Source organism: Lutra lutra, chromosome 1 (genome assembly GCF_902655055.1).
Source record: "Lutra lutra chromosome 1, mLutLut1.2, whole genome shotgun sequence".
Classification (NCBI taxonomy): domain Eukaryota; kingdom Metazoa; phylum Chordata; class Mammalia; order Carnivora; family Mustelidae; genus Lutra; species Lutra lutra.
The window spans coordinates 113449533-113472103 of record NC_062278.1 but is presented as its reverse complement, the minus strand read 5'-3'; the positions used below and the strand labels follow the sequence as shown (position 1 = coordinate 113472103).

At 42.3% G+C, this 22571-nt stretch overlaps 1 protein-coding gene across 1 annotated transcript in view; it reads left to right on the top strand.

The window, feature by feature from the left end:
* The first annotated feature begins 223 nt into the window (after positions 1 to 223).
* P3H2 (prolyl 3-hydroxylase 2) overlaps positions 224 to 22571 on the top strand; it is a 152728-nt gene continuing 130380 nt past the window's right edge. The window contains exon 1 of the mRNA XM_047732912.1: positions 224 to 992. Within this exon, the coding sequence (XP_047588868.1) occupies positions 507 to 992 (486 nt within the window). The 5' untranslated portion in view covers positions 224 to 506. The remainder of the gene's footprint in view (positions 993 to 22571) is intronic.

The following is a 22571-nucleotide window of genomic DNA, read 5'->3' as shown; positions in this document are numbered from 1 at the left end:
GCAAACTGCGAGGTCCCGCACCGATTCCAGAAAATGTATGAGTCCTAACGAGAGTCCTAATGAGACTCCTACCCTCACTGAGCCGGGTTTTATAAAGCGAGTATTTCCGCCCATTCTGCCACGCGCAAGGGAGCGCACGTGGAAACCTCTCGCCCTGGGCTGGCCTCAAGCAGCGCCCGCTCTCGGACTGACACCGGGCGGTGCTGCGCCTGGCGTGCGGGCGGCGCGGTCCGGGCCTGCAGGGCGCGCTGAGCGCCGGAGAGCGGCTCGCGGAGGCTCGGGCAGCAGGAGGAGCGTGCGAGCTGTGGGCGTCCCTTTAAGAGCGGACGGCGACCCGGCCTCCGCCTCTCAGTCCGCTGAGCGCTGCTGGTCACCTGGGGCTCGCGGGGCAGCCGGATCGCGGCGGGGCTGGCGCTCTCACCGCGGAGGTGGGAGACGCGACCCTGACGCCAGGTGCCGGGAGCCGTCTGGGAGCGTGGCCGTCCCGCGCCTCTCCGCGCCGGAGGATGCAGGAGCGCATCTGGGCGCCGCTGCCGCCGCCGCCGCTACTGCCGTTGCTGCTGCTGCTGCTCCCGCCGCCGCTGTGGGGCGGCCCCCATGACAGCCCGCGCCCCGAGCAGCAGCGTGAGCCCGGGCCCCTGCAGCCCTTCGACCTGCTCTACGCCAGCGGCGTGGCCGCCTACTACAGCGAGGACTACGAGCTGGCGGTGCGCGACTTGGAAGCGGCGCTGCGCAGCCACCGGCGCCTGCGGGAGGTCCGAGCGCGCTGCGCCCGCCACTGCGCGGCGCGCCGCCCGCTCGCGCCCCCAGGCGCCGGCCCCGCGGCCGAGCTGCCGTTCTTCCGTGCGCTGCTGGAGCGGGCGCGCTGCTACCGCAGCTGCCAGAGCCAGCGCCTCGGGGGCCCCGTGTCCCGCCACCGCGTCAGCGAGGATGTGCGCAGCGACTTCCAGCGCAGAGTACCCTACAACTACCTGCAGCGGGCCTACATCAAGGTACGCAGAGCGCACCGCTAACCCCTGCGACTCCGGGACACTCTCGAGAGCCCTCCCCCCCGCCCCAGTCCCGGAGCCCGCGCTCTGCTCATTAACCTTTCAGGGTGGGTGTCCTCGGACCTGCCTGTCCCGCCTTTGTGCATCTAGGGATCTGGTGGCCCAGGCTCGGTAACAAACACTAGGTGGGCCCTGCGCAAGCCTGTAGCTCCTTGGGCATCAACTTGCCTCTTGAAAAGGGGACTGCATTGATAAAATGATGCTTAAAGTACCCCTTCAGCACTAATTCCTGAGACGTGGGCAGAGCTGGGTTTAGTGTAAGGTCTAATCTCGCTTCATTTCTTGGTCCAACCTCAGCCCCGTTTCTCTTCCTTCTCCACTCCCCCATCCCTCCTACACTCTACTCTGCACCTTTTCTCTGAAGTTTACAAGAAAACATCCTCATAAAGCAGAATTAAAAGTTGACTTGCTCTGGAACAAATTTGTTATCCTCTACTCTCCCCTGAGCCTACAAAACAGTAAAGATCAGAAGTTAAAGAGAAGGTGTGGTGGGAGAAGTGGATCTCTGTGAGTCAGTCTTCGTAAAAGTACCCAAAGTGCTGACTGTGCCTCCTTTACTAGACAACTTCCAATTCCTGGAGGTAAGCATTGGAGTGAGTTATTTGACATCAGATGCCCAATATTCTCCTTTGGGGTTGTGTGTGTGTGTGTGTGTGTGTGTGTGTGTGTGTGTGTGTGTGTGTGTATTCAGCCCGCCTGAAGTTAGTGTCAGGAGGTATTCTGTGTATATTGGTATTTTATCCACATTCACAATTTTGAAGATCTATCTGGATGCTTCAGCAGAGAGAATTCAGTCTGTGCTTCTGGAAACACCCCTCTCTCAATCCATGTTGCTCTGAACTATACTTTCTCTCAGACTCTCTACTTTCTGGGTTTTATGTCAATGGGTCAGTGTCTCCTCCACACCTGCTAAAGTGGCAGCTTTGTGGGTTGTCCTCCTCTAGCATTAGCCAATAGGCCAAGCTGCATTTCTAGGGTGGCAGATATACACACCATGTACAGATCCACATGCACACTGTCCCACAAGGTCTGGGCTCCTGTGGGAAGAACACCCTGGACATGTGCAGTTGTTTGTGGAGTTCAGGAAATCACAACTGACACGAACTCTGAAGGCCCAGTGCTAGGGCCAAGGGACCGAGGTACTTGCTAGACTAATATCTTGGGTAAGAAATGAGGATCAAGCCTGAACCTTTCAAGGATTTGTCTTCTGCTTGTTTTTGCTTCTTGATGAATTTGCTAAACCATGCATTAAGTATAAATCTGATCTTTTTTTTGGATGAATGGCCTAATCTTTGGTGGTCTTAGAGAATCAGTCAGTGGCAGAGATGGAGGAGACCTTAAGTACCTGACAGCAGAAGACATCTTGAGCCAGTTCCCAGGATAGAACGTGGGTAGTTGAGTTTGGTCCTGTTAGCATGGTCTTCCCAAGAGTCTCCGATGTAAGGTTAGCACTCCTGCTGATAGTTCTGTCACACATTTTGGGGAGATTTTCCTTTCTCATGTCTGGAGAAGAAATGAATATTCTTCTCCAGTCCTATAAAAACAAATAACCATGAGGTAACTCTCAAAATGTGGGTTTCTCTAGTTCTGTAATTAAGCTTACATCACTGTTAATGTTACATAGATCAGTCATTCTGCTTCAGTCCCCTGGTCAGAGGTCAAAGAAGGTGAGGGTGTAGGTTTGAGATGCCTCAAATTTTTGCAGTGAATTGGTTATAGGAATTAGTTACTCAATGGCACCTTTGTGGGTGAACTGTTGGGTGTGATCTGATGAAGCAACATGGTTTTAACAAGTTCTCCCCAAAATATGTGAACCCATGTCCTAATTTCTGTTTGACCAGCAGTGTTCGTAAGAACAGAGTAAGTATCTTCTAGTAAGCAAAGCTTCTTGCATCTATATAATTGATAATCTCTTAAGGAGGAGATACTTGTATTTCTTTGGAAACTCACTTTTGATGGTTGAGTTTGTAGGAGTGTCTCTGTGAACGTGTAATAAGGAGTACCATGCTTCTTCTCCTCCCCTCTCCTAAGAGCTCCACAATTTCAGTCTCTGCTTGGCTTCCTGGGAATTTTAATCATAAACACATGCATGCGTGCACGCATCCATGCACGCAGACACCATCCTTTGAGAGTAAAACAAAGCTCTCAAATAACGACAAGGTGCTGTCAGGCTCTGACAAGTCTGAATTCAGAAGTGTTTGCTCCCCAGTGGTAGAATGTGGAGTTCCCCGGATGTGCTCAGATATGAGCACGGCCCCTCATGTTGTTGAAAAACCTTGGACCTCTGTGATCCAGTTTGCACTTGAAAAGGATGCTCCTGGGCCACATTGAATTCAATGAGGAGTTTGCAGCCAGAATTTGAAAACTATGAATCCTGTAATATGGTCAGAACTAGCAGGCTTCCTAGAGATAAGGAGGCACAGTTATTCCTGTGTTAGGATCTCCCAGCTGTAGAAGCTCTTGGGAGCTGCTGCTTCTCCACTGGACCCCAGTTAGTGAGCCACCGATGGAAGCAGATCTCTTCTCCTGGTGTGTTGGAGAGGAAAACGTATTGAGAATTATGAAATCCGAGTCCCGACAAGTTCAATTTCTCATTTCACTGATGAAAGGGAGAGCCAGTGAGGGAAGGGGGCTTATTCAGTGTTACATATTTAATGGCGGAGCCAACATGATTTGATGAAAGGAGCCCAGGACTGATATTCGGGAGTCTGGCCTTTGCCAATATCTGGTGCCTATGTCTGTGCTGTGCCCACTGCCCCGCGCCCCCCCACCCCCCGTCGCCTCAGGTCCCAGGGCATGCTACAATCCCCAGGGCTCTCCTTCTGCCAGATTTGGACAGCTCCAGGGATGAGTAGGTCCTTGTCCTGTGGCGTAACAGAGACTCATTGCATTTATCTTAAGCTCTGCTCTGTAGAATATTCCTTGAGAACGGGCATGTTGGGAATTTGTCTGGACAGCGATGAGGCAGTAGTTCTACTGGGTTCCTAGACACGCCTTTCTGTTTAAATGCAGGGTGAGACTCTTCAAACCTCGATTTTTATCATTTCAGATTGTAAGACATAACTCATGATTCATAGCCCAAAGCCCGAGATAGAACTTTCATCATGGTATGCTCTGCTCAGAAATCTTCCGTGGTTTCTCCATGCTGCCTTATAAAGCCCACATAGTTGAATGCAGCATCCAGATCCTGCCTCCCTGTACCTTTCCCGGGGATATCTCCCCCACTCAACCCCCTCCCCCCAGACGGAAGGATGGCTGCTTGGTCTTCTCTATCTGCTTCTTTTGCATACCTGGGTTTTGTTTATTCTCTAGGAAGCAGGTGGGCTCTGGCTTGGGATAGATCTAGAACTGAAATTTACCTCTTCAGTCTCTGGCTGACCGTGAACAAATGACATACATTTTCTGAGGTTCGCTTTCTCCATGTGTAACATGGGGAGATAATAGCACTTACCTGATTGATTTAGGTTAGATTTAAGAGAAGATTTATGTAAGGTACTCAGAGCAGGGCCTGTTTCTCAAAAAACAATGGAGACCTGTTTCTTCTTATTATTAATTTGATAGTAGATTTTTCCTCCTCCTTCTGTACATGTTCAAATTGTAACTGTCCTAACCCAAATATACCTGTTTCTGTGAGGCCCTCCTTCACACCCTTTGCAACTCTCACAAGAACACCCTTTGGGGCACTTGGGTGGCTCAGTGGGTGAAGCCTCTGCCTTTGGCTCAGGTCATGATCTCAGGGCCCTGGGATCAAGCCCCGCATTGGGCTCTCTGCTCAGCAGGGAGCCTGCTTCTCCCTCTCTCTGCCTGCTGCTCTGCCTACTTCTGATCTCTCTCTGTCAAATAAATAATACCTTTAAAAAAAAAATAAAAGAACGCCCTTTCTGCCTCCTTTGAATGTCCACAGCGAGGAATCTCTTCCTCTCATGTTTCATTTTGGACTTTGTTCTTTCAGAATTTATGTATTTGCCTATCAGTGATGTGAACTCCTTGACATCAAAGAACTATCTTAGTCACTTTTGTATCTCCCAAAGTGGGAGTTTCCAGATTGGGATGATTATTAGGTAAAGGATTATTATTAATCATCTGGGCATGAAAAATATGATTTAAAATGAGGGATTTAGGTAATGTAGGTCTGAGTTGGTCCTCAGCATCTATACTCCCCAAACATCTATAATGTATATGGATTTACATACAAATAGATATATGTACATAGATGTATGTAAATGCTCAGCGTATGTTTGTGGAATGAATAATAGCTTGGTTTCTTATGTATGAAATATTGTGGAGAAAGGTCTCTGAGTGGTGGCTGGGGGTTTTCTCACACTGGTTACTCGGTGTCCTGGCTGGTCAGATGCGGGACAAAGTCACGGAAAGACTAGATTCCTTGACTTCTCACTCTTTTCCTACTTGTAAGTTCTGGCTAATGTTGTAGAACTCTGTTCCTTTCCCCTCCATTTTTCTTTCCTAATTTAATTATTATTTAAAACTGTGCTTTAGAAAACCCTTGACACATTGTGCCTGCTTTACCTACATTTGTTGAGTTTAAACAAATGTAAGAAAGATGTATTTTTTTTCTCTTATCTTTGTGCTTGATCACCAGGAATAGTTTTGACAGTGACTGTTTTTCTCCCACTGTTCCCAGCCACTCAATAAAAACAAAAAAGCAAAAAAACAAAAAGCAAAAAACTAGTGGCGCTTATTTATTTATTTTTTTTACTTAAAACAAGCTTGCCCCTGCCTGTTTTGTTTCTGAGTTGGTGCTTTGAGCCATTTGACCTTTGTTTTTCTTCTCAGGATTGAAGGGGGGTAGAAAAGGAAATAGCAATTAAGTTAGGCAATCCTATCTCCCTCCCGAAGTCCTCTCCCTAAACTCCCTTTCTCTTGACCATAATCTATTTTATTAGTGGTTTCTAGAAAAGAAGAGTAAACTCAAGGAACTTTCTCACTTTTAATCTGTTTTATCAACTTCTTTTTCTTTCTAGATGAATGCCTTCACAAGCACAAAATGGAAACCCTAGGTCTCAACTGTTAGTTCAGAATAAAAACCTTTTGTGTATCCCATTTTCAAATCTCTCTCTTTTTTTTAAACATATATGTAGACTATATACATTTTGTCCCCAGATTATTTCAAATAGGAAGTTGACTTTATATCTTCTTGAAATAGCTGTTCTGAAATTTTCCTAGGGATTATTTCCTCTGGGGGAGGGGGGGCGTGGTGAGGCTTTTTTTTTTTTTTTTGTCTCATAATTGAGACTTTTTTTATGCTCGAGTCATCAAAATCCATTAGTACCATCTTTCTGTCCTGTTTCTTGGGAAGGAAACCCGGGAGATTGTTTGTCTAGCAACTTTTAGGTCCTGAGCCAAGGAATTGGAATCCTAGTCATCTCCCAGAGGGGGCAGGCCATTTGGAGGCTCTGTCAGCTCTTTATCAGTCTTCCCTCGAGATTACAAATAGTTAGTGCCACCAAGGCTTTAAAATTCAGTTTGATGAGAGTAGCAACTGCCTACTTACCTCATCCTTAGTCTGGTGAATCAGGGATTTCTTTGCAGGTTTTAATAAAGCAAAGCAGTAAACTGCTTGTCTCTCTTCCCAGATCCCATCTCTGAGAATCTAGTGTGTTCTGTCACTAATATCATTTGTCCCTTGCTAAACTCCAAAGGGATAGCTGTGTGGAATTCTTTTGGGAATGTCTGATAAAATGTCAACTTGCTTCATGGGGGGAGTTGACACATTCTGAAAGGTGGGTGGGTTCACCTAAAATTAAAATTTGCTGTAATGGTGGTTCCTTTGTACTGCCAAGGAATTGAGTAAACTGGGTTTCTTAGAATCCCTTAAAGATCTTCGAGCTGGGAGAGAGGGATCAGTATTTTGCTCAAGAAACGTAGGAAAGCAAGGGCGACAAGTACTATTGATTAGAACTATGTAATGCTACAGCTTGAAGGACCCTCAGAGATCTTGAAGTCTATCCGTGTCCCTTAACAGCTGATGACACTGGCCTCACAGTTTCCATGACAAATCAAGAAGAGTCAGTAAGCTGAGGACATAAGGTAGGTATTCTAATTTACAGCCTGTGCTCTTTCCAGACTCTGTGCCATGGGCATGGGTACCTCCTGAAGGGCGCTCTGGTGAATTGGGTGCAGCTGAGACCTGCAGTGGACCTGGTGCCTTTGGAGACAGAACAGACCCTAGACTGGCCTGCCCACCCTGCATTTTCATTCGCATGATATGTAGGCCACTCAGCCAAGAGTCATAGTTGTCTGGTGGAAAATTTTGCATTTCTTATTAGGAAAAATAATTTCTTCTGTCTTTTTTTCCATTCAGCTTTTCTCCTATAATTCTTTTTCTGTCCTTTTATCCATCCCTCCTTTCCTGCTGTCTGACTTCTTAGCTATGTAATTTCCATGAGAGCTAACCCTCATTTGCCAAATGGCCCAAACACATCTTTAAAAAAAAAATGATTTGGTACGCTTTAGTGCTGAGTGTATGATTTTTAGTTTTCAGGACTGAAGAGGGTTGCAGACTATTGTCAGAAGAAGCGGGTTTCACTTGGCCCCACACCTTTCTGCTTTACTTTGTCATCTGTACTTCTCTTTCTGCCTTTCCTTCCTGATCCCTTGTCCTGTCAGTGGTCCACACAGTGCAATAAGATCTGAAAAGGAGAAGATTGAGGGGGGTTATAGAGGAGAGAGAAAAGCAGGTAGTGGTAGAGGCATTGTCAGGTCTCTGGCTCTAATGAATTAAAGGCCACAGAGCCTCTTGTTTAATTGGATACACAGACATTGGCATCTGCCTCTGTGAAACTTTTTAATGTTCTTTTCCCTGGATGCCCTGTGCATGACTTGGGCATATGTTGGGAAGATGTTCCCCTCCCCTCCCAACATCCCATCTTTCTGTAGCTGCTCACTGCCACATTCATGGAACATCAGTGTTCTAACCATCCCATTTTACAGATGGGAAAATAGAGCCTGAGGGAATATCAAGTTGTCCAAATTTATCCAGCAATTTAATGGAAGAGCCAGGGTTAGAATCCAAGAACCCTGAGTTCCACATCTGTGACATTGCTGATAACTATTATTTGTAAGACTCACACTAGAAACAAAAACTCAACCAAATTAAAGTGAAACACATCATTTGTTAGTTGGGATAAGCCCAGAAAATAAAAGCTCCCTTATGCAATGTTATTTCCTGAACTACTATGCTGCCCACTTCTGAGAAAAACTCAGGTATAGGAACCTGGGTTAGTGCTCTTCCCCAGTAAGCCTAATGCAAATGAACAAGGCAAAGACTCTTCTTTGGAAGGGAAATGAAGGAATAGAGCCAGAGAGAGAGAGAGAGAGAGAAAGACCCAAGATGTCAGATTTTCCAGGAGCTCAGGGGTATCAGAATGATCCTACTGGAATTCATTATCTGCAAAAAGTAGATTTGGTTTTTGTTCAAGTAATGGGATACTGCTGAGGATTGCAGTGTAATTAAACTGGAACTCAGGAAGGGACTGGAGAAAACAAGAAATATAATGAAATAAATAAATCCAAAGCAAAACAGAGAAACTGTTAACAAACCTTCCATCACAGAAACGTTAAGTGAGCCAATTTTGATTTGTTTCTCCTGCTTGAATGCTAAATTTTTAGCTCTTACTCTGCCAAGATCAATAGGCTTGCATGAAGAAATCAACACATAATTAGGACTCCAGACACAGTGAATTACCTTAAAACCAGATTTGGCTGTTTTTAAAGGAATGACCTCAAATTATAGTATCAAAGACTAACCCAAAAGACCATACTAATTATTTCCCCACTGAAACAAGAGCTATTTCTTAATAATATTTCTTAGATTGAATCCAGAATCAACAGTCAGCATCTGATTTTAGTATGTGACATTTAGAAATGGCACCAGGGACAGAGACCTTCACAGTCAATCATAGTTTCTGTAGGATTGCCACAGACTCACTTATGCCATGAAGTCTGCAGGCTTTCCGTAGGCATTTCAGCTGGAGGGTCCAAATCTTGGCTTATTGATATTTTGGGATGAATAATTCTTTGTTGCCATGGGCTGTCCTGTACATTTGGGGATGGTTGGCAGCGCCCCTGGTCTTTGCCTATTAGATGGTGGTAGCTATACATTCAGGACCCCTCCCAGCTGTGACCTCCCCACCCCCAACAAAAAAAGTCTTCATACATTGCAAAATGTCTCTTGGGGTTCAAAATCATTTCACATAAAGAACCACTGATTTAAATATTTGGCCATATTTGAGATAACTGGACATTAAGGTGAGACAAGTACAAATGAAGTCTTTGACAATACATGCTAGATAGCAACGTGTTCACTAATCATGATATTTATGAAAATGAAAATGTTGAACTATAATTTGACACCTTTTATGAGGGGAAATGCATTGGAAATAGAGCTGCTTTTTCTAAGATGCAAATCCCGGGGCTTATATCCTACAGCTGGTCCTCCCCTGCGGGTGCACTAATTCGGCTTGCAGGAAAGAGCAGAGGCTCTGGCTTCACTCTACTTACACTTTTCAACTGAACGCGATAGGACAGGTTGCTGTAGCAATACAAACTAATGCTTTTTAGTGCTAAACTCCAGAATTAACTTAGGTCTCTTTCTACTCAGAGTGTACCCAAACTCAGTCGTTTAAAAATAATTCACTGCAACTCTTAGTTTTCTTGGGCTTAGCTCTGTGTCACGTGTAATCTTAGAAGAAAACTTGACCTAACCCTAAACAGAAGAAGTCTGAAAAGTGGGGACCATAAATAAGAGGGTGTCAGAGGAAAGAAGAAATGGCATAGAGATTGAGACAGAGAGAGAATCAGAAGGTGTCTCAGTCTTTTTGGGCTACTATCACAGAACACCCCAAGCTGGGTGGCTTATAAACAGCAAACATTTCCCTCTCCCAGTTCTGGAGGCTGTGAGGCCAAGATTGTGGCACCAGTGGATTCAGTGTCTGGTGAGAGTCCTGCTTTGCTAGGACTTCACATGGCGAAAGGGGTCATGAAGCTTTTTGGGGTCACTAATACAACATGAGGTCACTAATCCCATGCATGAGGACTCTGCCTTTATGACCTAATCACCTCCCAAATGACCACCTCCTGATACCATCACCTTGGGGACTAGGTTTCAAGACAGGAATTTCAGGAGGACACAAGCATTCACACCCCACCAAAGGGAAATAGGAAGATAAAGGGAGAAAGATGGAGAGAGGATAGAAACAATTAAGTACAGGAAAATAAGAGCAATGAAATCAAAAGAGCCGGGTCCTCCACGTAAAAGGATGCTGCCTGAAGTAACATGTGGGCGTCACACGCTGACATCCATGCCTGTCCTAGAGCCAGTCCTTTGGAAGCAAATGTTGGTCATTCTTCAGTGCTGTAATGCTGTAGGCCCCATTCACAGTACAGATGTTTCTGCTTTGAGAAAGCCTAGGGTAGCAGGGCCACTCCATTTCCTCAGTGACACAGAGAAGGAAGGTGTCCCTTTGGGGGAGATTCTACGTGCACAGCCCTGAAAAATCACCAAATGATATGACCCCCACCTCAAATAAATAAATAAATAAATGCCACAGGAAACCAAACAAAAAAGAGAGAGAGTCTTAGTAAAAATGCTCACTTTTAATTTACGTGAAACTATACTGCTTTCTCAATGCAGCTGTTAAAGAATTTTCCAAGCTCTGTTACGAGATGTGAAGATGAAGAAGACATTTTCTCTACCTTCAAGTAGGTCATAGTTCATTGAGGGGAATAAGTGCGTATCCAGTTATAATATGAATCCATCACTGGAGAAACCCAATAACTCCTATGTGATTATATGGGAGGTCAGAGATGTTCTGTATCAGAGCGATAGAATTAGATGGGAAGAAAGACAGAACTTAAAGATTTGTGGCATGTGAGGAATACCATTTAGAAAACACTGGTAATTTTAAACTTCGAGATAGGAAAACAGGACCTCAAAATAAAGACTACTGGAAGCAGGGATGCCTGGGTGGCTCAGTTGGTTGGACGACTGCCTTCGGCTCAGGTCATGATCCCCGGGTCCCGGGATCGAGTCCCACATGGGACTCCCAGCTCCATGGGGAGTCTGCTTCTCCCTCTGACCTTCTCCTCGCTCATGCTCTCTCTCACTGTCTCTCTCTCAAATAAATAAGTAAAATCTTTAAAAAAAAAAAAAGACTACTGGAAGCAGAGATGGTGGGAAAGCTGGATAATTCATTGAATCCAGAGTACAGGTTGTTTTAAGTGTACATTGGAGTGACTGTAAGTTTTAAAAGAATGTGTACTGGTCTGAGGCTTGAAAAAAATCAGTTTATGGTAATATATGAAATGCTGCCTTTTAGGAAATTTTACTAATAATTAGTTATAAATATACTGCCTCAAAGCGAAGTCCAAGTAGATTGTGACTTCAGTTGACTTTTTAAGTTTGTTAAGGACAATGTCACTTTGCTACTCGAGGTTTCTGTGAAATCCTAGGAGCAGCTCAACCTTCCGTTTAACACTACGCCAAGTTACTCACGGTCTTTATGATTCCATGCCTATCTCTGTGGAAGGATAATACAATCATCTTTAAAAACCCCACCAAAACCAAACATCGGACTTAGCTTTGAGGCAGTACAATTTATAACTATAATTCTTAGTAATAATAGATATTATTTATTTTGTTACCTTGTTTCAGGTATTATGCTAAAAGCTTTACAAAATTTTCCCCACCCAATTCTCATAATAACCCTACTACAGATCTTAGTTCAGTTGACCTTTGAACAACATGGGGGTTAAGTGCGCCAACCCCCACATGGTTGAAAATCCTCATACAACTTTTAACAACCCCCCAACAATCTAACTACTAGTAGTTTACTATTGTCCTGAAGACTTACTAATAGCTTAATAATCAATAAACACATATTTTGTGTTTACATGTATTATATACTGTATTCTTACAATAAAGTTAGCTAGAGAAAATGTTCTTAAAATCATATGGAAGAGGGGTGGGGTAAGGGGTAGCTCAGTGGGTTAAGCATCTGACTCTTGGTTTCAGCTCAGGTCATGATCTCAGGGTCCAGAGATTGAGCCCACGTGGGGCTTCCTGCTGAGTGGGGAATCTACTCAGGATTCTCCCTCTCCCTCTGCCCCCTGCCTGGCATGCGTGTACACGCTCTCTATCACGCTCCCTCAGATAAATAAATCTTTGAAACAAAAATAATAAGGAAGAGAAACTACATTTATAGCACTGTGCTATATTTACTGGGAAAAAAATCTTAGTATAAGTGGATCTGCACAACTCAAACCTACGTTGTTCAGTGGTTAAGTGTATAATTTTCATTTTGCTACAGGAACAGTGAAGGTAGAAGTTTAAATAATATGTCTGAGAACATACACTTAGTACAACATAACAGAGTTAGAATCTGAACACAGGTTTTTCTGATGACAAAATCTGAGTTCTCACGTACTTCTCATGGCTGGCATTTTGGCATCAAATGGACGTATATTCAAAAAGTCCTGCCTTTTATGCGTTGGGTCACCATGGGAAAGCTCACCTATATGAACCTAAGTTTCTTATCTGGAAAATGGGATAGTCATACCTACTTCAGTGGATTCTTATGAGAAGCTATTACTGAAAAGTTTGTCGGCTCATCTAGGTTGGCAGAAAAATACTTATTCTTTGCTGCTTGGCGTCTGGGCAGAAGGCAAGCTTGTGAGGGAAGGTGAAAGAAGAAAGAAAAGTTAAGCCAATATATCATGATAAACTGAGGGAATAATTACAATGTAGTAGGTTCAGAAAACTCTGAGGCCCAAAATACCAGAACCTGATCAGCCCTGTTTGAGCTACTGGATTCAAGTTCACTTCTCTACACAATGGAGCACAGCCTCCTCTCATCACTGAACTAAAACAAAAATTATCCTGTGACTGGACACTTGGGACTGTGTTGCAAAAAGTCCTTTTGCTCTCTTCCCCACTACATTTTCTGACCCTTCTATTTCACAATTTCCTTGAGACTGTGGCCTCTTCTTTGTATTTTTCCAAAAAAAAAAAAAAAAATTGACTCTGTTCAAACACATTCCAAACCTTCTCTGTTTCTTATTAGTAGATAAAATCTCTTCCCACAGACCAACACATCTTGGGAATTTTAAGCCCCTGTAAGCCTCTTCTCCACCCTGATCTTGAGTACCCTTGGGGGATGGCCTAGGTTTGGGAATCCAAAAAAACATCTCTTTATCACAGACACTAAAAATATGACTGCCTCTTCTGTACCAGTCAGGTAAGTGGTTGAGTACTCAACAATGGGAGGGATGATTAGTCTAGGATTAAGCAATTTAGGTTCTATCTCTAGTTTTTTTCTTTTTTTAAGATTTTATTTAAAATCTCAAAATTTAAGTGAAGTGGGGGGAGGGTGAGAGAGAGGGAGCACACAAGCAGGAGGAGAGGCAGAGACTACCCACTGAGTGGAGACTGTTGTGGGGTTCAGATCCCAGGACCCCGAGATCACGACCTGAGCCAAAGTCAGAGGCTCAGATGACTGAGCAACCCAGGTACCCTGGCTCTATCTCTGGTTTTATCACTAATGTTTCTCTCTAGGTCTTGAAGTGTCCTTTAGGAAAAGAGCAACATTGCATCGGATGGCTTGAAGAGCCAGTTTCTCTCTGCCAGCCTGAGATTCTAAAATGCTTCAGTGGACTGGCACTGTGATGCCATCTACCCGCGGAAAAGAAGAAAGTGATGAGATTCTAGTGGAGTACAAAGTAGAATGAGATACCATGAGTTTGAAAGGTCACAGGAAAGGAAGTCCTTCCAGTGTGTCTGATGCTAGTTCTCATCTTTAGATGGACAGTCACCGCAAAGCAGAACTTGAAAGAAGATCATGCTAGTATTAATTTGGTGGGACTTTAAGAGGTATTAGACAAACTTGGGTATGTTCAGGAAGGATAGAGATAGATAAAAGACTCAAACTATGTTTTATAAGAGAAAAGTTGAAATAGGAATGAAAAGACTTAAGAAAAATGGTTTTAAAAAGATCATTATTTGAGACCATTATTGCTGATCTTTATGGCACCAAGAAACTGAAGAACTAGGTCCATAGAACAGAAGTTACAGAGAACCAGATCTTGGCTCAAATCTGAGCGACTCAGATATAATCGAGAGCCCCAGGAGAAGGGCCTGAACAAGAATCTGACAAATGCTTCATAGGGCGGCTGCCTTTAAGGGTAAACAAGCACAGAAGTGATATTGAGGTAGATAAGATTTAACAGTTTTGTTTGTTTGTTTGTTTGTTTTGTTTTGTTTTGTTTTCCCATCCAGAGTTAATAAGACTCTGTGATCTTATGAAATGAAAATTTGTCTTATGCCCACAGATGGGTGATCATTAAATACTTTTTTTTAAAAAATGATTTTATTTATTTATTTGACAGACAGAGATCACAAGTAGGCAGAGAGGCAGGCAGAGGGAGAGGGGGAAGCAGGCTCCCCTCTGAGGAGAGAGCTCGATGTGGGGCTCAATCCTAGGACCCTGAGATCATGACCTGAGCCGAAGGCAGAGGCTTAACCCACTGAGTCACCCAGGATCCCCTAAATACTTCTTTCATTAGAAAAGTCCTACATCCCTTTTTCTGTCCTCCTCCTTCATTCTGGTTAATGAAATCTTAGGCCAGGGTCGCCAGCACATTCCCTATGAATAACTTACCTAATGTGTATAAGGGAAGAGAAAAAAAAAAAAAAAAACCAAAACAGTACCAAGCTTTAAAACACCCATGGGAACACACACTCTTGTAATATTTAGCTGTAACAATATCCACATGTATATTCCACATCAGTCCTCTGGTTTCTGGCTCAAGTGTCTGTGAGGTAACATCTGAAGAGGGTTGAGCTGCAGTTTCCGAGTACTGCGGAAAGTTTTTAAATTGGATGTGTAACAGTAGATCAGAACGTCCATGCATAAGAATTAAAGGTGGGTACCCCTGTCTTTGCACATGTGTCACAGTATACTCAGAAAACCCCATTTCATATAGAGAGGCTCTGCAGTGCTATTCTAATTTGCTTCAGTTCCATGCATTCCAGAGGCCTGTCTGAAAACCTGGCCATATTCCACACTGTACTTTCAGTTCCCAAACCTTTGCCAAAGTTCATTCTCATCAGTTTCCTATGTCGGTTGCTAGAGGGGTCTGCCCAGGACTGCCCACTTAATACTTAAAGATATGTTAAATATTCTTAAATATTTATAGAATCCCTTTATCTGCCTTCCTCCTCTCTGAAATGTCTTCCTCACTCTCTAGATGGGATGGGAAGTCGTGCCTGCTACTCCTGGGGAAGAGGGGAGTAGAAGTCCAGGCTTTCTGCTGAGCCAGCTGGCCAGTGAGGGGAGGGCATGGTGTCTTTCCCCTTGTGTTTGCTCAAGTAGGACACTATTGTCACAAACACTTCCATTCTGTTATGCCTAACCTTTCTGGTCCTACAATTTGACAGAGCATGATTTGGGGGGCCTTTTTTGTCCACCCCCATTGGCATTTCTAGGTTGTAGGCTTTTCCCAAATTCAATCTGGGATATTTGGGAGACAAAAAGGAAATCCAGAAAATTCACTATTAGGGTCAAGTGCTGGATCCCTAGTCAGTCCACCTTATTTGTCCTACCTTTCAGTCTTCCTGTGTTGGTCCTTTATAATACGTCCAGAGTTTTTAGGGGAAAATAAGGGGATATCTATGGAGAAATGAGTTTATTCCATCTTGCTCAGAGCCAGAAGTCTCCATGCAGACTCTTTAAGGAGGGATCTTTAAATTGTTGTGATGATGGTGAGCACAATCAGCCCCCAATTAGGGCCTGATTCCAAGACTCTGGCAGAGCTGTTGCCAGAGCTTTACTGCAGGAAGCTACAGAACAGTCTTCCTGATCTCTGACCAAAGGCTTCAGTCAACTTTCTTCTACCAACAGTACATCAAACCGAAGTAAATCAACTGGACTGTGACACTGTTCGTTGTTAGTATTCCTTCCTACTCCTGCTTTCAGCAGTGCTGCTCAGAAAGAAGTCCCAGCACTATTGGCGAGTTGCCGCTAGCCTGCCCCTTCACTTATTTATAGGTCCCTAGAGGAGACCCCTCTGATTTTACTCTCCACAAATACGTAAATATTTGATCATCCTGGTCTATTCTCCCAATAGGATACCTAATAAAGACTTGTCTACTATATTATATATGAGAAACCAATTTACAGAGGACTTAAAATAAGAAAAAAAAAAAATGCTCCTAAGTGACGATCCCCTCTTCTCATTCCCATTGTCCCAAAGTAAATATTACGCTACCATAATTAATACCACCCTCGTTCTACAGACTGTTACATGGAAGTCTCTGACCTAGACATTGATGCATAGTTGATATTACTGCTTGATTCTTTGTATTTGGTCCAACTTTATATGTCAATTTAAGATTAATGACATAAAAAATGATAACATGAAGCTGGGTGTGATGCTTTGGAAACAGTAGTAGAGGAAGGATTTGGAATGCTGTGGCTCTAATTATAAGATGCCGCGTGGCTATATGATGATGAACGTCCCATTTCTTGCTCTCAGTTTCTTCATTTATAAAATGAGGTGATTGAAATGTATAACCTTGAAATCTCTGCCAGCTTTAGTATATTTAGATATACTAAATCAGATGATATCTCCTCTGATTGAAAAAAAGTCATTAAATGTCTCTAGACTGAAACTTCCAGCAATTAGTTGTTTGCTCCTTGATTTGGTATTAATAAATCCTAGCATCTTACTCTCAACATGAACAACTTCAACGTTTAGTCACTGAAATGGATGGTAGGCTTAGGCAATATAGAATACTGAATACATTAGAGAGTAAAGTCAAGTGGGAAGACCCTTTGGAATCATAGAAAAAAGCTTTTGTAGTAGCATCAGCATCCTGAAGAAATATTTTGACCTTATCACTCAAGTCAGAAACTGTATCTCTCTTCTCTAACTCCAGTACTAGAAACAATGTTATTTATTTGCTACACAGTTCTATAAAGAACCTGAAATTCTGTAAGCTAATAGTTAAGATTCTATTTTGTTTAAAGTTTTCAGATGATTAGTAGCCCAAGATTAACTCGACCCGTATCATTTAAAACCTTAAAAGGCACAAAATCTGATTATAAACAATAGATTAATTCCATAGATTCCTGAAAAAGACTTTAACTTCTTTGAATCTCAGTTTCCTTTTCCATAAAATGGGGATACTACTAATATTCTGTCTGTGGAACAGATTTACTGTTAGCGTTGAAGAAAGTATTTTGAAAATGTTCAAATTCTATACAAATGTACAAGCATGGTCATCTTTTATTTTTAAGAGACAATGTACAGTTTATAAAATTGTTTTACCTTGTAAAATTGCTATTGCTCTATTAATAAAAGTTTTATATTATTTTTTAACCACACGAAATTGCTCATTTTTACTTGGAAAATGACAATATCCATCCTGGCCAATAAAGTTTAATAATATGGCCTAAAAGTATTTTTCCAAATGCTTGCAAGCTTACATAAATCAAATATGGATAGGAAAACCATAAGAGAGTATATGTAGAGACTTTTTTTTTGTCCTCGAAATTTTTAAGATATCTGACTTCCTTTAATACATTCCAGACCCATGCATGCCTTTATCCCTGGGGGGTGGGGAGTAGGCAGTGGACACTTTTGCTTAAAATAATACTTGGAGCAGGGATTGTTTGATAAGGCCAGTGGTTAGAATATTTGCAGCTTCTTGTTTTGAATTCCTATGATAACATCAGCTCCCAAAGATTATCTGGAAATTGGTGGGAGATCCAGCAGCAATAAAAATTGGGCCTTCAAGTTAGACTTCTAGATATGATGCATGAGGTAGAAAGAAAGGAAAGAATGTGGACTTGTGAGAGCGGTCTAGTAAGTGTGTGTTTGGGGGGGTTGTCTGATTAATTTTCAAGTCATAACTGGCATGATCCTCGAGCTGAAGTTATGTCAGTGCTGTGCTTTCCTAGGGCTTTTTGCTTGCTTTTGTTATATTATCCATAGCTTGTTTGGTTTTTGAGTCTGTATGTGAGAACCAAGCACCATTAGCAGAACAATTCCTCTTTCCTTGAAGGCATGCAGCCTATCCGTGACAGAGTCAGGACATGCATGACAGGTCCCAGGGCTCAGCTTCCTGAACTGGTTGTCATTGCCTTTGAGTGGTGTGAATTACCATGGAAATGAAGAGAATCACGTCTCACGTTTGCATCATGCCTAGAAATTTGTGAAGTACATTCACATGCACGTCTTCACTTCCTCGTGGGAGCCCTATGAGAAAGCTGAGATTCTTGGTTTTGTCCAGACACTGAGAGAATGGCGGTGTGACTCAGTGGAGGTTGTCTTGCTCCTACGCCAGTGTTCCTGCCAACATATCACAGCTGCTCTCTGTTCAGATTGGAAGCATTCTTTGTAGCCACAAAGCTATAAACTCTAATTAAAGTTTCCATTTCAAGGCTCTCATGATGCCATTTTTCTGTGTCTTTATCTTTTCTGATATGTGGTGTTTCCAAGCTAAAGAGACTATATTTCAGTCATTTGTCTTTCTCCTGAACATATGGGAGCTTTTTGCCCCATTGGATGTCTGTGCTCACTGATCTATGACAGCATGAGAGGGGCTGGGTGTGAGAATGCTATTTCCAGCCAGCAGCTAGCATGATGGCACAAATGAATGTGGGATCACCAAAAGTTTTTCCCATCGGTTCTGGAATCCATACAGCTCTCTTGCTCTCTAGAGCCCTTTGGCCAAGACTCCCAACTGTCCATTTCACATAAATGAAATGACCTTTACATAGACCTAGATTACGAGACTAGTTCTTGAGTTATGTTTGTGTTCCCTTTTAAAATCAAACTAAACATTCTATTTGTGTTTGGAATAAGCACTGATAGACAGTGCTGTCTCCTTCTCTGATCAGCTAAAGGTCTATAGGGTTTTCAGAATCTAAGGTAGTTCATTGAAAAAGATGATTTACAATTAAACATTTTTGTTGTTGTTTTGGTTTTTGCATTCAATCTATATTTACATGTTTTTCCCTTGATTTGCAGAGTTAGAATTATGATTTGTTTTTGTTTTTCAGTTTTCCCCTAAGTTGACATATATTCATGGACTTAGCCCTTTCTTGTTGTTCCTACTATGTGGCCCAAGAGAAACTTCAACTTAAATCTCTGCTCTTAAACTTTTGGATGGAATTTGTTCTTTCATGTTGAGGAATTATGTGCAAAATTTATTCTTTTGAGGAATAATTCTTCGTATTTTATGGACTTTGAGAGAGTTTGGCTTTGAGACACAGTTCATTATTATTTTTTATTTATTATTATTGTTTTTATTTAAGTAATCTTTACACCCAGTGTAAGGACTTAAACTCACAACCCCAAGATCAAGAGTCTCATGCTCTACCAACTGAGCCAGCCAGGTGCCCTGAGACACAGTTCAACTTTAAGCTTCTATGTATATCTTTGTAGTTTTGGGCAAGTTATTTAATGTATTTATGAGTCAGTTTTGTCACCCGGCAAATGAGCATAATAATAAATCTGGGTTGCCTTGTCTGTAAAATGAGCAGCTTCTAGAAGTAGTATGAACATTAAGTGAGTTTATTCATATAAAGTACTTAAATATGTCCAGTGAGTCATAAGCTTTTATGTTAAAAACTAATGGATCACAATTTTGGAAATACTGATTTTATTCTCTTAGTAAGTTTTCAAACTTGTGATATGGATTAGGTTTGGGCCAGCTGGTAGAATTGTTCTGATACAACCAAGCAATTGTGGTGGGTGTATTGGACTCAAGTGCAGCCAGACTGTTTGTTACATCAGGACTGGTGACCTTGAGTCAGCATTTCCGAGGCCACCATTGTCCCAATGCGTATGGAACTGTGCCTGGGTCCCAGGGATATTGCAGGGAAAATGTGAATCAGTAGGCTGTTTTACTTGGCTGCTAAATTTGGTTTACTGTTTCATAAATTAGGACATATCTGTCTAGAATGGTTTTTGTTGCCACCAGCAACCAGGGTCTTAGAATTGAAGGACATCAGATATGCAAGAGAAATGGAAAATAACTTCTCAAATAATGCTTTCTGTAAGAATCCCAAGGCTAGTGGCAATGCTGACGAGAGCTAAATAGGAAATGTAGCCCGAGGCTTGAGATTTCCTGCTTGTAACTCAAAACGGATGTGGAAACAACGTGAGGATGTGGTCCATGATTTTCCTTCCTGGGTGGAAGGAATAGCATCAGTATTAGGTTGCTGATTAGCAGTTTTTGCAATGAATGTAGCCCCACAGTTGCAGGCAGTACAAGAGAGATTAATTTTCCAGATCAGCTTCTTCTCAAGTCTGGTTATAAAACATTCCAGATTGTTAGCCATTGCTCTGTATCAATGTTTATGAAATTCTCAGAATGCATCGAAATTATTTTGACTTGTGCTACCCAGTACCATTTGTCTTCTCGGAAGTAGAGCTGAAAATGGAGAAAGGATGTGTGTTTTTTGTCATGGAAAAGGACACATAAATAACTTCTTTGGAATCATTTAGTAAACAATATATAAACTTACAATGTTTGATCTTCAATTTTCCTGGAATTTTCATTAAAGATTATTATGGTAAGTTTTGCCAAACTTAAACAAAGGCCATAAGCTTTTCAATCATTTCCAACATATCTACTGTTAATCCTGGAGACAATGCTATTGAACCAAACCAAACCAAAGCAGACAAACACTCCTTTTTGTACAGCCGCTTACTCTGACTCCCATCCCCCATCACATCTCCCCAGTGCCACTCCTGATCCCCCTCCTGGCCCCCGGACACCTTCCTTGAAGACTTCAGCTTCTGGCTCCTGAGACTTCAGCTTCAGCATGATCCTGGCTTTATATCAGCTCTCTAACTCCCAACCTGTAATTCAATAACCATGAGGGCATTGCTTTGATAGGTTTCCTTTAGTCTGCTCAAATTTCCTTTTTTTTTTTTTTTAAGATTTTATTTATTTACTTGACAGACAGAGATCACAAGTAGGCAGAGAGGCAGGCAGAGAGAGAGAGAGAGAGAAGATGAAGCAGGCTCCCTGCGGAGCAGACAGCCCGATGTGGGGCTTGATCCCAGGACCCTGGGATCATGACCTGGGCCGAAGGCAGAGGCTTTAACCCACTGAGCCATCGAGGCGCCCCTGCTCAAATTTCTTTATCTGATTTTTGCCCTTACTAGTTATCTTGTATTTCAGAACTTCTCTTGATACCTTCACCTCCTGTCTTCATTTACCATTCTGTCCAAACCATCTCCCTGCTCAGCCTCTTTAACTATTCACTGCTATAGAGGCAGGTGGGCACTGGCATTGCAATAAAGATTGAGTGTCTCTCTTTTCCTTAATCTGCTCTCCTATCAAGCTTTGAAGTAGTTAAGCCCTGAACATTACAGACCAGGGTCACAAAGCCATGCCTTTGGGATCTACCACTTATTGTCACCATGTACTCATTGCTAGGGGTTCAGGGTTGTTTGGGAGTTTTCTGCTGTTCCCCAATATTTTTTCTCAAAGTTGATGTTCAGAATCATTTTGAGTCCTTGAATCTGCAATTCTTTGTTCTCTGCGTGACTTTATTTCCTACATTATTAAGGCAAGTTTTAATAAGGGACAGAATTTAGGATGGTATGATGGGGAAGGAGAGGAGAAGGCATGAGTATGAGTCCCTAAGAAGGTGAAATTAATACATGTTTATATCTTTTTATGGATAAGAAAGTAAAGGTAAAAGAGCAAGATCAGAATTGACCCAACAGTTTGGAGCCCAGGTGATGGATGGCTTGTAATTCATGAACAAAAACAAGAAATACAGGAACGAAATTGAGGGGAAGGATGTGATTTTCCTTGCCATTTCTGTTCCTCTTTGTCCTTTAAAAAGTCTAATTATATGTGTTTAATTACCTTAAATAAAACAGGAAAAAAATATTACTTGAAATGAATGAGCTTTCAAAATAAAAGGGCACATACCAGAAGCCAAATAGCGAACAGGACAGCAAGAATAATCCTCTTAATAAGTAAGGTTTAAACCAACTAATGTTAAATAACTAGGATTGGAAAAATGCCATAAGTACTTTGCCCTTCCTCAAAAAAATCAAAAACCCAAAAACAAAAACTGAAAGACAAAAAAACAAAAAACAAAAAAAAAACCCCTAAACTCTCCCCAACCCCCCCCCAAAAAAAACAAACTCAAAAAAACAAAAACAAAAACAAAAAAACATGGAAGTGAGATAACACCTGTTAATGAGACTGCTTTCTAGATTTTCTATCTTGTCTTAAGTACAGGCTGTTTTGCTAAGCTGACTATCTCCTCTGAGGTTTTGTTTTTTAGCAAGACAGAGATTGCCAGAGTTGGTGAGGAAGTGTCACGTGGTTCATAGCAGCTTGACCAGAATATGTACATGGCCCTTGTGTAGGATTTCAGCTGAAACGTTTCCTCCTGGATAGAAATACGGTTTGGCTAAGACCTCCTGGAAAACGTGACTGCACGTCCTCAGTGACAAATTAGGAGCGCAAGG